Genomic DNA, 16,786 nt, shown 5'->3' on the forward strand with positions numbered 1-16,786 from the left:
ACTATGCATATCTATTCCCTAACATAGAGGCATACACTATACATATTCACCTAAAGTATTGACAAATATGATCTGAGTATTAATTACACCAAGATGTTGAAAGTTAGTTTGCAATCCCTCAACTGCTATCGATTGGTGGACTGATCTGATATCCACTACTGGTGTTCAATGCTATGCTGAAAGTGTGATATGCTGTTTGGGGATTGGAATGCTTATTACTTGCTGATCTTGTTAATCTGATTCTTATATTTCTGCAGAAGTATTTGGGAATGATCAATGATGAATGATGGTGTTTGATATTGATATTTTCTGAAGGCGTAGCATGCTGATTGCTGATGATACTGGAATCTGAAGATATGTTTCCTGATCACTGATGATGTTTGATGGATTGCTGATTTTTCAGTGTAAAGGCATTCATTTGCTGTATGTGCTCTAACCACAATATTAGATTAGTACATATATACATGCTGCGGGTTAATGAGTATTTTCTGAGTCTGTTCTCCTCTTCACAAATCTGCTTATTATACATCCATAAGTCTGTTGCTATACTCAAAAATATGCCTCTAACTTGACTGAATTTCATAGTATGCTTCTTTCAGAAATCTGATTGTGTTTTAATGATGTCTTTTATTCCTCCACTCAAGATCTGCTATAGGATCTGCTGATGTTCCCTTACCCCCTTGCTTCCAATCACCATTTTATCTCCTTCTAACCCATACCGAAAAGGGTGCAATTCTATAAAGGGAGGCAATCCTTCCCATAATACATGTCTTTTTGTTAATACTCTTTAATGCTTAATCACTGCCTTTTATGAATTGCTGCATGTTAATATTCATTATACTTTAACTTGAGCGATCAATATCTTTATATACAAGTTTCTTTGTCAGCCATTATAATTACATATTGACTTAAATTTATTTGTCATATAAGCGCCAAAGTAGGGGAGTCGGCAAGAAATCATATTATGTTTGCATATAATAAAGGGAGTCGGCCTTAGATTTAATTTGTTTTAAATATCATGAGGTCAGCCATTACTAGGAAAATAATAATAAGTTTTACTTTGAATGCCTAGGTATTGTATATATATGGCAGGGGTCATGTTGATGGGTCTTTTGTGACCACACCAACACAGAATAGAGTTTCCAAAAGACACTCTATCCTCTCTTGAGCAAAGACCCCTCCTAAGCTAAAATTGCAAAGATCACAAAGGTGACTCCAAGGTTCCAAGATCATAGAGGCGACTCCAAGGTTCCTATTGCGAACTTGCGACTTTCTGTTGGATATGAGCTCGTGTGGCTTGATGTGATATGCTGGCAACACAAAGGGACTTACATTTGAATCGTTCTTCACTTCTTTTGCAATGCTGGCTGGAACTACTTCATAGAATATTGCAATCTCATGATGCTTCTTCAAATGGACGCAACTGGAATGAACTGTAATTAAAAGGGGAAAGGGTTAGAGAAACCTAATTCTAATCTAAAGGACAATGATATCAATGGATAGTGCTCCAATGGACAAATTCCACATAAACCAAGCTCTACTTCGCCAAGATCAACTACAACTCCACAAGGACTAGTACAATCTTCCAAGGGTTATGCAAAAGAATTTTCACATCCAAAAAGCACCCATAGAAGAAAAGTGACTGGAGACATAAATTTGAAGTTCCTAAGAAGATATTTTGATAAAACATAGCATTCCTGACACGTCAGAAAATGATAAACATCAAGAATTCATCTATCCAATCCAAAGACAACATCAGGACGTCAAGAGGCATAGAGATCCAAGATGAGTAGATCCAATTTATGACATCCAAGTTCAAGAAGAAATCTAGTCTCGGGAAATTCATGGAGGAGGAATTCCACTTCCAGAGAATGCCATTTGAAAGACCTCAAGATTCAAGCAGGTACAGATGAGAAGAATTTATGACTACCTTAAATTTCCTCCAAAGTCCAAGATCCCAATCAGGAAAGAGCAAGGAGGAAGAATTCTAGTTCTAGAAGTTCAAAGAAGGCATTCAAAGTTCCTGAGATCCAATTCAAGTATGAAAGACTTCAAGAATGACAGAATTGTCGACAAGGAAAGATATTCCAAGAAGGTGAATTCCCAAGCAAGTACATGGAAGGAAGAAAATGATCAAGGAAAGATAATTTCAGAAAAGTTAATCAAAGTTAGAACCTTGATCACAAAATGATGCAAAATGGAATATTCCTCGTGATGAGTCACCGGGTCCATATAGTGTCCAACATGTTGAGTGGCACCTTGTCATCTTCTTTGGCAAATCACGTGTTCCCAAACCGTCGTGACCAAATTCAATGCATTTGTCACCAAGGAGAGGGGTAGTGGGCGTGCTATTTTGGGCAAGAATCTATTAAATGCTTGATGGAGTGGCGGTTCATTTAATGCATAGTGGCCACCTTACTTGGAATGATGGGTCATTTAATGCAAAGTGGGCATGATGCCTTATTTATTACTAGACCCACTACTTGGTGCCAAAAAGGGTTCATTTTTGGTCAAACCCTAATTAAGGTTTTGCATCTTGTAATCTCAACCCTTGATTTCAAATCAATCTTGGTCGTTCATTTGTGGGAGGATCTCTATAAAAGGTCTTGCCTTCTCATTCGTAATTCATCAGATGGTTAGCTCATTAGAAGTAGAGAGTTCTTGCTCCTTAGAGTATAAGTAGAGTAGGAGAAGGAGAAGACATTGTTGTAAGACTTAGAGAAATAAAATTTGATTTAGATATGGTGGATTCATGTTTATTTCAACTTGTTGCATGATGTTCTTCCAATTTCTCAATTGTTAGATAAAGTGCTTTGATTTCAATGGAGAATGTAATGGTGTTTGATGAATTCCCATGGCTCATATTTTTTCAGTGTTCCACAGGGACGCGTCCCCCCCCTTTTTGGGCGCATCCCCCGTCAGAAACGTCTCGAGGACGGGGGGACGAGGACGCGACGTCCCCCGCCATCCCGCCACCGCTACCCAAGCTTCGTCGGGACGCTAAGACGTCTCTGCATCTCCCAGGGAGACATCTGGGCATCGAGAGAGAGAGACGCCCAGACGTCTCTCGAGAGACGGGTGACGCCCAAGCGTCTCCCACATACCCACGTCAAAGCTAACCAAAAAAAGCAATTTTTAAAAAACATGTGACTTTTGGGGGGGTTAAGGGGTAACCCTAATTGGACGTGGGCCAATAGAAAAATGACACCTGACGCCTTTAGAAAATAATAAAAGTATTTTTGGCCTCGCGGGGTGCTGCCCCTCGACCCCACCCTGTATCGCGACAGGGAACGCGCAAGGGGCGCTGCTCCTTGACCCCAACTTGGGGGCGCTGCCCCCAAACCCCCGTTGAAAAATATAGGGGGAAACTGTGCTGATAGAAGTAGGGAAAATTTAACCTCCAAGTCTGATTAGGCTCCATATAACAACACAATTAGCATTGAAGAAATCTTGGTATTTAGATTTAGTATTTCAAATTTCCTAGTCTCATTTGAAATGTAATTCTTATACTGCAATACTGTCATACATCTTTTCAAAACTAGTTTTTCAAGTACTATATGTATATGTATAACTATATCAGCACCACCACCCCGCCACCCCCCGCTGTCGTCCCCCTGCCATCCCCAAACTTAGGCCCTTGGTCCCCCCGTCCCCAACGCCCATGGAACACTATTTTTTTGCATCTTATTGATTCTAAGTTGCAGTATAAAGTTAGCCCAAGCCTTTTATATGGATGCTTAACTTCAATTATTGAATGTGCATTGTTCGTTATGATGGTATTCATTATGATATGAAAACTCTTTGCATAAGCCTTGGAAGATTGCACCAATTCTTGTGGAGTTGTAGTTGATCTTGGTGAAGCAAAGCTTGGTTTATCTGGAATTCATCCATTTGAGCACTATCCATTGATATCATTGTCCTTAAGATTAGAATTAGGTTTCTCTAACCCTTTCCCCTTTTAATTCCAGTTCATTCCAGTTATGTCCATTCGAAGAAGAAGCATCACGAAATTGCAATATTCTATGAAGTAGTTCTAGCCAGCATTGCAAAAGAAATGAAGAACGATTAAAACATAAGTCCCTTTGTGTTACCAGCATATCACATCAAGCCAAACGAGCTCATATCCAACATAAAGTCGCAAGTTCGCAGTAGGAACCTTGGAGTCGCCTCTATGATCTTCGCAATCTTAGCATACAAGGGATATTTGCTCAATAGAGGATAGAGTGTCCTTTGGAAACTTTATTCTGTGTTGGTGTGATCACAAAACACCCATCAATAGAATTGGCGCCAAAAGGAGGGTGTGAACATCAAATCATTCATTTGCACAAGTGAAGAAATTCAAGCTAGCTAGAACAAGTATGAGCTTTCAAGTGCCAAATCAGAGATATGTTAGATCTCTTATATATCAAAAAATCCAAAAAAAGTTAAAAATCCAAAATCCAAAGAAAAAAAATCAAAAAACAGAAAATCAAAAAGATTTCTCAATGGATGGTCCCAAAAGAAGATTTTTCCTTGTAAGACCAGTTCTACCCTCGACAAGAATGTTCCAAAACCAGAGTTGTGCATAAAGCCTAACGATGAGGTCAATGGAAATGATCCTATCTCAAGATTCAAGTTGAGGATTCAGAGTCAAATTGAGATTGGTAAAATACAACTCGAAGGCGTGTTGCTTCCCCGTTGGTGTCGGATTCACAATGTACCTCACTTAGAATTCACTTGTGCAATATGTGAAGAAGCCATTAACCAAGCTAGATGTCAGTTTGTATTATTAGAATTACCAAGGAAATGCATCTAGAATGAGCATCTTAGTTCTGCATCAAAAGAACAAGGCATTGCAATATCATCAGGTTGTGAAGGAAGAAAATTGGAAGAAGATAATACAATTGAATCAAGCATTCAAGTGGATGAAAATTGTTCCTACATCACACTAGAACAAGAGGCCATTGGAGTAAAGACCAAAGAAGCAATTGAATACACCCAAGCAAGGGGAACCACCCAAGGCGATTGTCAGCATATGGAAGTGAATGAATATATAGAATTGCAAGTTATCGAAGATCATCAAGAACCAAAAATGAAGGATTTAGTTCAAAGTGGAGATGATGTGAGAGATTTCCAAAGTTCATCCATCCAAGGAGGAAAACATGAAAAGGGAAGTGGTTCCAGTGCACTTCAAAGGAATAGTCTTTGATGAAGAAGTTCATTCATGCATGCTCAAGATGGAGGAAATGATAAGCAATTTAAGGCAAGAAGGAATATTTGATGATCAATGGGTCACCAAGATGGAAACAAAGTATGAAAGGCAATTCGAATCGGCACTCGACCCACTACTCAAAATCTAGGAGGAACTATTGAAAGAAATTGAAATGTATGAACTACTGACTAATGAGAAAATTGCCATGAAGGAAGAAGAGGAATTCAAGTCGGCACTCACACGGTTACTAAAGAATCAAAAGGAGCTAGTTGTTGAAATGCTTCATGTTTCCAAGTTTCCTTTGAATCCAAATTTCGCCACCGTGTGCCTACTGAGGATTTGAATTCTGAGTTGCATGTTGTGGATGCAAGTGGGAGGATACATCACTAGCTTCAACCTCCTGATGAAGCAATGGATGACACACAAGAATTCCCACCCACACACGAGGACCACCAAGTTGTTTGTTTCCTTACTCCTAAATTTGAAGGCTATAAATTTGATTATGGAAATTTAGGAAGAACAACTTGTTTATTGATTAATCATGGTCCTAATGTGTTGCCACAGTTGCTAATCTTTCCTTAAGTTTTGCTTGAGTTTGAGATTTGTATTATGAAAGATTACATTTCTGAGTTTAAAGATGAATTTGCAAGGCTTCGAACCATGACTAATGCCATGTTGCTCCTGCATATCCTAAGAAATCATGTTAGGAGTTGTATATATTTAGGTCTTGTGAGTATTGTTTGTTCAAAAATTTTGTTTCTATTTAGAGTAGGTTTCCAATTTGCGTTGTCGTTTAGTTTAGGATTCCCTTGGGGGATCCCATTTGTGAGAAACACATTATCTTAAGGCTGCTCAAGCATCTGTACTTAGTTATGTTCCGTACAATTCTTGGATAACTATTTATGAAGTGTATTGGAATCAAAAGTTGTTCTTTTCCGGTTTTATCATTTGGTTAGCACTTGTACCTGACTCGGAAGGGAATCACTTATTGTGTCTTGACACCAATATCTTGTGATCATTATATTTTTACACGCTTAATCAATTGATCTAAGTCATTGAGGTTTCATTAGGAGAAGTCGTGGCTAGTGAAAAATCCTAAATCTTGCTTCAACACCACTGTAATTCTCAAACCCATTGTGAGCTTCATTTCTTACAAGCCAATTGTAGAATGTGTGAAAAGAAAAGCAATATCAAAAGAAAAGAAAATGAAAAAAAAGTCATTGGCTTTAGGAATTTGTGAATATCTCCATCAAGGCTATGGACACTCGACTAGCAATGGAGCAATGTTCGTGGGAATTACAATGACAACCTTGTCGGAGCTATGGACACCTGGCCGACAACAAGGCAATGTCCAAGATGCTTTTGGAGTTAAGATAATTACATAGCTCGCCACGATGGATTCTAGGAGCATTAATGGTCTTATGAGCCGGAATGAATTCAATTGCACACGCTTGAGTAATCCGAGATTGAGTGACTTGATCCAATCTGAGATTTTGCTTCCTTTTCATGTATGTTTTCTAATTATTTGATAGGTTGGATGGAATTTTCCAAAGATTTTGGGTATGGATTGGGTTTTATCTATGAAGTGTTCAAGAACACTTATTCGAATTGGCGCTAGATGTTGTGACGTTTTCACACATCGCCCCATTGCAAATGGGGACCCCCTCTTTTTGCTAAATAAACCAAGTCTTTTGCAATCTGTGTCGTCTCCTGACCCTTAGGAATGAGTTGTAAGGTCTTCTTGGTCTAGATTATGGCCTTTGGAGGTGATAAAATGACTAAGCAAGGAATGGATTCTTAAGGAATATACAGCCTAGACAGGATACAACCTTAATATTGTCATCAAATCGAGAATTGGCCTTTTGATGTATTGAGAAATGCATTGTTCTTATTGCTTTATCCTTCATACTTTGCATTTTGCTAACTATGAACTTGATTGATACTTGTACTTCACAACGTTTCCATGTCTTTTCAGGTACATTGCAGGGAGCAAGACTTTGGATGCTAAGAGGAGGACATCATTGAGTGGATGATATCAGCATCCAAGGAAGAGATGACAGTGATAGAACAAAGAATGCACGTGCAAAGGAATGGAATGATGGATATTTGACTAAGTGTCAGGATAGCCCTGAGCAAGCATGAAAAAATCGCCTAATCACGATTTTTCGCAAGTCATTCAGGCAGACGATTTAATCGTCATTTAAATCGCAGACGATTTTTTCTTTTAGACGCCAAAAATCGTGATAAAACCGCGACTAAAATGTAGAATATCGTTGTTTCAAAATGCGATGAAAAAATAGAGGACGCAACCCTAAAATGAAAAAAAAGGTCGCGCAAAAAAAAAAGTGATTTCGGCTTGGTCAAAATGTGCGATTGCAGCTTCCCTCCCCCTCGATGGCTGACACCCAACGTCAATCAACAACATTCAACCTTGTTCCAGTCTTAATCTATTATGTTGCAGGTCTCTGTTGTTAAAACTTAAGTATTCTTTATTGTCCTTCAAATGACAGAATTGAATACATACTGTATAAACAGTTTCAACTTTCAACCACGAAAATCACAAGTTGATAATTCAAAATATTGAAAGTTATTAATCTTAAAAATAATATATATTAAATATTTAGTATTACATTGTTTGGTAACCAGTAATAAATTGTATTCCATTCAGTTCCTCCTCAACCTCTCTGCAACTGTTGCTCTTTCCCTATTTGTAGATTCAATTATATGTTTTAGTGCTCCCAAGGCATTACTTGATTTCATTTTCTTGGTTATATAGTTCATTCTTGCGAGGGCTTTATCAGATTTAGTATTTCTAGACATTGTTCTATAAATTTAGTGTATATGTATGTTTTTTTTTTAAATATTTTAAGAAATTATATATTTTCAAATGTTCGATAAATTTGTCGATTCATTGCCGATTTTTTCCCGATTTTTTGCCAAGTCCCAATTTTTTTAAAATTTTGGGCCAAAAGATTTATTGCCGATTAAGAGTTTTTCATCTTTGGCCGTGAGAATTGATATGAAGAAATGAAAGAGAAACAGCCAAATTTTGGCTGTCTGCAAGTGTTTTGAGAAAATCTGGCGAAGTCTGGAAGCTTGTATTGTCTATTTTAGGGTTTTTACCCTTCAAACTTAGAAATGAGGTCAGTAACTTAGGGTTTTGAAAAATCTGAACGAAGCAATGAGGTAAGAACCCTTCAAGGAAGCTACCAGTAAAATTTGAGCCAATTCTAAGGACTTCTATTTTTAGTAAGTTTCACTGCGTCTCGGATTGGCCTAATTTTGCGTTTAAACAAACTTAGTATTTTTAATAGTGTCTATTTTTAGTAAGTGTCCTTGTACCCAAGTTTGCCCTAATTTGATGTTTGTAAGAAATTATTTTTAGTAAGTCTATTTTTGGCAGGTCTATCTCTAGCAACTGGCAAGACACTGATGGCATAACATTCCTAAATATCCAAGTTCTAGATCAAGAAAAGTTGAAAAAGAAGGCAAATGATTAGAAATTTAGCTAAGTCCGGAATTCTTTCTTCAAGTGGCAAAGGCATGAAAATCTATTCTAAAGCATGGAAGAATTCCTCCACCCAAAAATGGCGTTCAAGACAGGAAGGTGGGCACATTTCACCTAGCATGGAGGATTTTCCAAAATCTTCCAAATTCCTCCACCTCCTCAAATTGGCACTCAAGGAAGGTTGATGGGTGCTAAAATCAAAACAAGGAGGAATTTTCCTCTCCAAGGAAATTCCCCCACCTCCTCCAAATTGTGCCCAAGGATAGAAGGAGAACAAAAATATCAAGTCATGGAGGAATTTTCCTCAAAGAGGAAATTCCTCCTCCACCCCAAGAATGCGCTCAAGGAGGACTCTAGGGCACCAAAAGCAAGTTAGGGAGGAATTGCAGCTCATTAGAAGTAGAGATCTCTTTCTCTTTAGAGTAACAGTAGAGTAGGAGAAGGAGAAGGCATTGTTGTAAGACTTGGAGAAATAAAATTTGATTTCATTGAAGATATGGTGGATTCATGTTTAATTCAACTTGTTGCATGGCGTTCTTCCAATTTCTCAATTGTTAGATAAAGTGCTTTGATTTCAATGGAGAATGTAATGGTGTTTGATGAATTTCCATGACTCATACTTTTTGCATCTTATTGATTATAAGTTGCAGTGTAAAGTTAGTTTGAGCCTTTTATATGGATGCTTAACTTCAATCATTGAATGTGCATTGTTCGTTATGATGGTGTTCATTATGATATGAAAATTCTTTGCATAACCCTTGGAAGATTGCACCAATTCTTGTGGAGTTGTAGTTGATCTTGGCAAAGCAGAGCTTGGTTCATGTAGAATTCATCCATTGGAAAACTATCCATTGATATCATTGTCCTTGAGATTAGAATTAGGTTTCTCTAATGATGCAACCATAACCGGTAAAACCCTCAAAGAGAATCAACCGGCTTATGCAACAAGAGTAACACAACGAAAGCAGCAAGAAAACATAACAAGATTGCATAAACAGATCATATTAATGCCTTAGAAGTTAGAACTTTCGGCAACCATCCAGTTATCATCATATAATCATCATAGAACATCCGGTAGTTAACTGGTTACATGCAGGCTATTAGCCAGATACAATCCAACCGAAACTCTAAGAATCAACCAAATCACAAAATGCGAATCTCAATCCCTATTCTCAATTCTACTTCCTCTACCCCTACAAATGATTACATAATATCATATTTATACCCACCGGAACATATCCGGGCCAGCCTCATAAGATTACATTTACCAATGCAGGAAAATGAAACGTGTAACTAGGTCGGCCCTAAGAATTAAATAAATCTTTCTGGAAAATAACAACCAAGAGGTGTGATTCAGTAGGAAGGTCGGCCACACGCCAAAGAACATCAAACAAGTCCCAAAATAGATCCACGCGCCAAGAATCGCGTCGGTAATGAAGGAAAACCAACCGATAAGCACAAGAACTGTCCCGGAACCCAGAAACAGTCAACCGAAAGTGATAACTGACCAGAAAAGAACCCAAATGAACTGAAAATCTGGAATTAAGCACATGAACCAGCCTGGAAACCGAAAATAAGATCTGCCACGAAAAAAAAGCGACTACCGGTACCAACCGGTAAGAACACAAAAAGCTACATAAAGAACTAGACAAGAACAAAACTGAAAGGAAATATTTTTGGTTGATGCAAGATTGCTCATCGACCGGGGATGCTCCTGCATCATCTAACCCTTTCCCCTTTTAATTCCAGTTCATTCTAGTTGTGTCCATTCAAAGAAGAAGCATCACAAGATTGCAATATTCTATGAAGAAGTTTCAGCCAGCATTGCAAAAAGAAGTGAAGAACGATTAAAACGTAAGTCCCTTTGTGTTACCAGCATATCACATCAAGCCAAACAAACTCATATCCAACATAAAGTCGCAAGTTCACAGTAGGAACCTTGGAGTCGCCTCTATGATCTTCACAATCTTAGCATACGAGGGGTCTTTGCTCAAGAGAGGATAGAGTGTCCTTTGGAAACTTTATTCTGTGTTGGTGTGATCACAAAACACCCATCAACAGATCATGACATCATACCATTTAGGCAGTGTCTCAATTTGAAGTAACCATGAAATTGGATAATCAGCTCCAACTTGTTTTAACTCTTGAAAGTTGATCTATTATTACAAGGATTTAATATTTCCTAACTACAACAATAGAATGTGAACTCTTGTAAGAGCAACAACCACCTTGATATATGACCATGTTACTAGTTTATTAAGCAAATACAACAATGCCTGATGGTTGACTAGAAAAATACAAAAGGATTCACTAGAAAATAATGGAGAAAGTTTGTACCTAGCATACAATTCTTGATACTTCTCATTGTATGGCGGTATGATATTTTTCTTTTGTTGTTGATAACTTATTGGGAAAATATACTGGATAATCCAACTTTTCCATCTAAGTTTGTGTACATCGAACTGCAAAGTGATTCGTCATGATTATGGAACCTTTCCCAGTTGGGATGAGCCAATGTAAGTTTCCACAACAGCATAATCTTCAATTAAAAATATTAATTTTCCACAATCCATAATGGTTCAAGTATTACTACTTCTGGATTAGACTGTGTGTGTTTGTTTGCATCAATGTTTCGGATCACACTATGTGATCCATCGTCAGGATGATTTTTCTATTCCTTGAGCTTTCTCTCATCCTGATGATAGTCCTGATGATGGATCACAGAGTGTGATCCGAAATGTTGATGCAAACAAACACAGACAATCTAATCCAGAAGCAGTAATACTTGAAGCATCTAATCCGGAAGCAGTAATACTTGAAGCATAATCTTCAATTTGTCAAAGGGATGTTTTTTCTTTACCACAATCAAATGGTGTATAGTCTAAAAACATGTTACCAACTTGAGATACCACAACTGCAACAGCCTTAAAAGCACATATTCAAAAGCATTGCACCTAAATTTTACTATCATTGTCAGAATACCGCCATTGGTCTAGAAACATTTCAAGATCTGGAACTCCAATTGCTTTGGAGCAAAGTAAATCAAGGAGAGGGAACCATCAAGTTTTTATGATTAGCTATTATTTATAGCCAAGAATAAATACAATCAATAAAACAATCTCCCAAAACGTTCATTTAATATTAGAAGGGCTAGCAAACAAGTTAAGAAGAATTAAGAGCTGTGTTCGACTTAGAATTAGGATACAATATAAGAAATTCTAAATGTAAATCATACCATGTAAAGTTATCCAGTGACGTGCAAATGCATTGAGGGGACACAGGAAACAAGCAAAAGTAAAAAATCTTTAACCTTTAGAGTAAGACATGTTTTGGAAGAAGTTTTAGTGAATGATTAGGTGAAAGTAGTCATTGTATTTTAGAATCTGGATGAGGTGCAAGCAGTCTGTGTTAATTAGAATTTGCCAAGTGCGGAGCTTGTAATGCTCTTGGTATGTTGCTGACTTAAGAAAATATCCATATCTTCTAAATAAATTCTCTTTTCAGAATATAAACTTTCTGCAATCACTATCTACATGACAATAAAGTTCTGTTTGGGTCATTGCAGATTTTGGTGTTATTTATATCTGTTTTCCACAGCAAAACATCTCCACCCTCTACTCCCATTTCGGCATTTCCCCATCCCTGAGGTACTTTTAGATTCAATTATCATTCCTCAGATTATGGGGTATAGTTCAAGGTGTCCCCTTTTCTTATTCCTGTATTACCCCATCCCTTTCAAAAAGGGAGCTTACTGGAACATACAGAAGTATTTTCCTTTGTTGTTTAATGACTCTTACAGAAGAAAAAAGATTGCTTATATTTTGAAATGGAAATTAATCGAATTCTTTCCATATTTTTCAAAAAGAAAAGTCCAAATTTTCAAATTTCAGCAGTATGGTTTCGGATTCTGACAACAAATATTCTTATTAGGATCCAAATATAAATGATATTGCATAACTAAAAAGTAAAAAACTAAATACCTGCATTCTAAGATCATTTTTTTTAATTACTTTTAAATCAACTACTTCAACTCATCTTAGGATGCAACCATGACCAATGCAAAGGAGTTGTACAAAGATGCAACTTGAGTTTCTCTTGAAACATATAGAACTACCCAAAAGAAGATTTCGAACAAATAGAAAACCTGTTCATGGAAGACATCTCAAAAGAACTATGATGCAAGATACAGAAACATCAATGATTTCAAATGAATCACCTGTAAACAATTTGAATGCAGTAGGAGTCTCCCTTCTTTCTGTCACCCAAAAGATATCAGTTTTTTTGGACATATAAAATCCAGGGTCTATAATAATTGGTTTTGCCCGATGATGCCTGCAAAATTTTATCCACATGCAAAAAATCAATTCTTAGAAACAAAACAAGAGCAGGTTTCAATCAAAATCAGATCTGGAAGGAGGTTTACATACACTTTCCAAGCTAAATCGCTTGTGTGTTCAATAAAATTTAAATCTCTAGGGAAAGATGAAAATGTGTGAAGTAGATCTGCAGGAAAAATAAAACGATCAAAATGTCAATATCAGCATATTTTCCCCTCAAGCAAGTTTGAGGCTTACTTTAGCTATAAAATTTTGTGTTAGATAAGAATCATTTTATTTTATTTTGCAGTATATACAAAACATAGAACACACAAGGAAGTTCATAGTGACAAAACAAGTTCTGTTCGGAGTCTTAATTGCTTCGCTTTTTATTTCAGACTTAACTGCAAATGATTCCCCTGAATTCATTTTTTTCTAATATCAATTTTAACATATTCTGACACGGTCAGTGTCATTTCAGCTACCAAACCTCTATCCTGGTTACAAATAAAAATGTAGAAAATCAATTAGAAAAGGCCATACCATCTTGAGTGACAAGTGGATAATCTGACGCGCTAAGATTGATAAACCAGTCCCATTCCTTACTTCTTCTCAGAAGAATTGCTATAGCGTGAAGCGTATTTGCAACCATGGTGGGGCCTTTATAAGTCACCAGATTAGCCTTACTAATCATATACACGTTGCCCACATCTGCAAAAATTTGATTTGACCTGACATACTCGGCAAGGTCCACTCTTTCCTTCGGTGAAGCTTCAAGGTCCAGGTGCACAATATATTGATTCAGGGGATGGTAAAGAGCTGTCAGGGTCCTCTTCAGTTTCTCCCCATCTCCCTTGGATCCTGAAATGAGGTAAGCAAGCCTTGGAAGCCCAGGATGGAGTGATGGGGCTGAGACCGCAATCTTGGACTCTACAAACACTGATTTTTGGGATGCGCCCAACACATTCCCCAGTGAGAATGTGGACAAAAGAGAACTAAGTGTATTTTGGGTGGATGCGTATCCCACGTTTAAGGCCACTACCAACAGCAATAAGGACAACAGGGAACACGTTGCAAGAGGAAGAATCCACTTCCTTTCTACGTTTGCCAATCTGAAGTGCATCTGCGATAATTGCTTCATTCCTGAAGCTCGGGAAGTGAGGGGAAAAATGTCTTGTATATACCAATCTATAACATTCCTTTATATAGGTGTACCATAACAATTCGGCTGTTTCACTCCAGTTCTATGAGGAGGAAAATTTACAAACTTGATGACTTGAAAACCATGCTGAGAGGTGCCTGAAGCAAATCAGCCTGCAAAAGATACGAAAAACACAGAAAGAAGCAAAATCAGATTCAAGCAATCACGAGAAATATTCTTGTAAAATTTCAATTTAAAATTTAATTAAAAATTTAAGAAAATTGAGGCAATCAAGACATATTAGAACTATTGACTCATATATTAAAATGAGAAAAAAATTGATGAGTTCGCAAATTTAGAGATACAACTGCTGCTATCTATGAAGTTATTCAATAACAAATTAATTCCCATAATATGGTAAAGCGAAGGTACTAATGAGGTCCAGCCTTTTTAAAGAAATGGAAGAGACTACAAATGTTCAGCGCATGGCTATCTGCCCAATCGGGCGTTAGAAACTAAATACTCAAAACGAAAATTTCGTATTGTCTGCATGTTAGATAAGCAAAGGATCCTCAGAACCCCTTGCCATGCAAGATCGCGTATGCCATCTTCTGCAGACAGTACATAGTAAGTCTAATCAGGATAGATTAGACTGAAGATATAATGTGAAACCCAACAGAGCAATCCGCACTAACAGAGCATTTAAGAAGGACAAACACCAAATGAATATCGAGGAGGTCGAACCTATTGACAAAGAGATTAATTATTTGAAGCAAAGAATTGCAGAAGCCCTTGAAATTGAAAATAGTCTCAAAAAAGACCAAAACTGGAGATGAGAGGCTACTCGTAAGTAAATCAAGGAAACTCTTTAAGACAATTAATTAACCAATGGGCAAAGGAAATTGTTGCAAACCAAAGTAACGTACAAAAGTGAAAAATACAAAACTGAAAAAGCTATGAAATTCAGAAAAGCAAAAGGCTATTAATTTGTGATCTTTATAACCTCAACAACAAAGAATATTTCTCGGCTTCAAAGACAAGTTCACATGTAGGTAAATGGAATACGTGGTATCCGCAGGTTCATCGTCCGACACTGTCCGCCAAACTGAAAAAAATAATTTGATGGAAAAAGTTCATCCGGTTTCAAATTCTCCCGTCACAAAACAATTGCGTCGTAAATCGTGCGAATCAGACGTGTAAATTTACAAACCCTTGGAACATTTTCTATTGGCGATCGATCAAATGTTTGTTCGATCCCCGCCCCCCCGCGGATCTGACGCTCCGCTCCGCCTGCGTCTCGGGAAACCCCAAATAAAGAAGTGTTTTAAAGCAGATTTCGTGGGGAGAAGTTCGAACCCGCAACCAAATGCCCGGATACCGTACAAGTCAGTGCGGTGGAAAGATATCGTACGCCACCATCGCAAGTCATTTTCCGTCCTCGGGTCGCCTCGGGACCCACGCGCTCTACCTAAATTTGATGGCTCTGTTTCTGTTTACGCATTTTTCTTCTTGCACAAAAATTAAATTTATGAAGAGAGATTCTGAATAAACTATAAAAAACAAAATATTATAGAAAAATATTTTAATTTGTATTATTTTTTAATTATTTGAATATCTAAACTGCAATTTTGGATATATAATTGTGACAAGAAAGTTGTTATACAAAAGGATCATTATCAAACTTAATTCTTGATTGTGTCTTTTTTTTTCCTAATATTAATATTTAAATTTGATGTAAAAATATATTCAATTGAAAGTTTTATACTTATAATTAATAAAAACAATAATAAAAAATTTATGGTTATAGAAAATAGTTTAGTTAATGATATATTAAAAATCAATTACACTATTACATTAGATTGTTTTAGAGATTTTTTGTCAGAAAAAATGTCTAACACAATCTAGTTCAGAAATTCCACTAAATGAAGATAGTTTATGAATACTTTCAAAAATTTAATGTTTACAATGTCAACTATTTATCTTTATAATGAATTCTCTTATTTTTTATGGGAGAATGGTTCCAAGCATTTATGCTTGCAATGTCCACTATATATCTTGATAATGAATTCCCTTACCTCATGTCCCAATGCACCTATTTATCAACATTTTTTTGTCTCCTTTCTATTTGCCTACAATTTTTATTTGCAAAAATATTACTAATAATTTCAGTTACAAAAAAGATGATTGCATAAAAGTAAGCAGTCATTTTACTTTCCATGGGACTGTCTACTCTACAAATTACTCCTAAAAAAATTGAGCAACTGAAAAAATTGATTGAATATTACTATAAACTTTGCACTCTTCAAAATTAAATGTTTCTCCCAATCAACAACCCTAATTATAAATGTGGCATGAAAATTGTTGGATAAGGAAGGCTATTATTAAACATAATAATTCTTGATTGCATCTCTCTTTTTATTTTTTTCTATGTTAGAATTTAAATTTGATGTAAAATTTCATTCAATTGAATTTAAAAGCACTTTCTACTAATTTTATGTAATATGAAAAAAATTATATTCATTATCTAAATTTGATATTCTATTTCAAAAATATAAAAGATTGCATCAATAAAAGACTAGATTTTGGATGAATAATAAAATAATAATAATAATAGAAGTTCATAATTATAG

General features: G+C 36.5%; 1 protein-coding gene across 4 annotated transcripts in view; it reads right to left on the bottom strand.

Moving 5' to 3' along the window:
* Positions 1-15,558, bottom strand: part of LOC131072203 (beta-glucuronosyltransferase GlcAT14B) — a 41,978-nt gene extending 26,420 nt beyond the window's left edge. The window contains exons 1-4 of one of the 4 annotated variants that reach the window (XM_058008282.2): positions 15,367-15,558; positions 13,559-14,329; positions 13,127-13,202; positions 12,916-13,031 (exon numbers count right to left, since the gene is read on the bottom strand). In XM_058008282.2, the coding sequence (XP_057864265.1) occupies positions 12,916-13,031; positions 13,127-13,202; positions 13,559-14,156 (790 nt within the window). In that variant the 5' untranslated portion in view covers positions 14,157-14,329; positions 15,367-15,558. Of the gene's footprint in view, positions 1-12,915; positions 13,032-13,126; positions 13,203-13,558; positions 14,330-14,900; positions 15,109-15,159 lie in introns of those variants that run through there. The other 3 variants (XM_058008281.2, XM_058008280.2, XM_058008283.2) reach the window with 3 other exon arrangements.
* Positions 15,559-16,786: the final 1,228 nt, after the last annotated feature.

This window comes from Cryptomeria japonica, chromosome 6 (genome assembly GCF_030272615.1).
Source record: "Cryptomeria japonica chromosome 6, Sugi_1.0, whole genome shotgun sequence".
Lineage (NCBI taxonomy): Eukaryota > Viridiplantae > Streptophyta > Pinopsida > Cupressales > Cupressaceae > Cryptomeria > Cryptomeria japonica.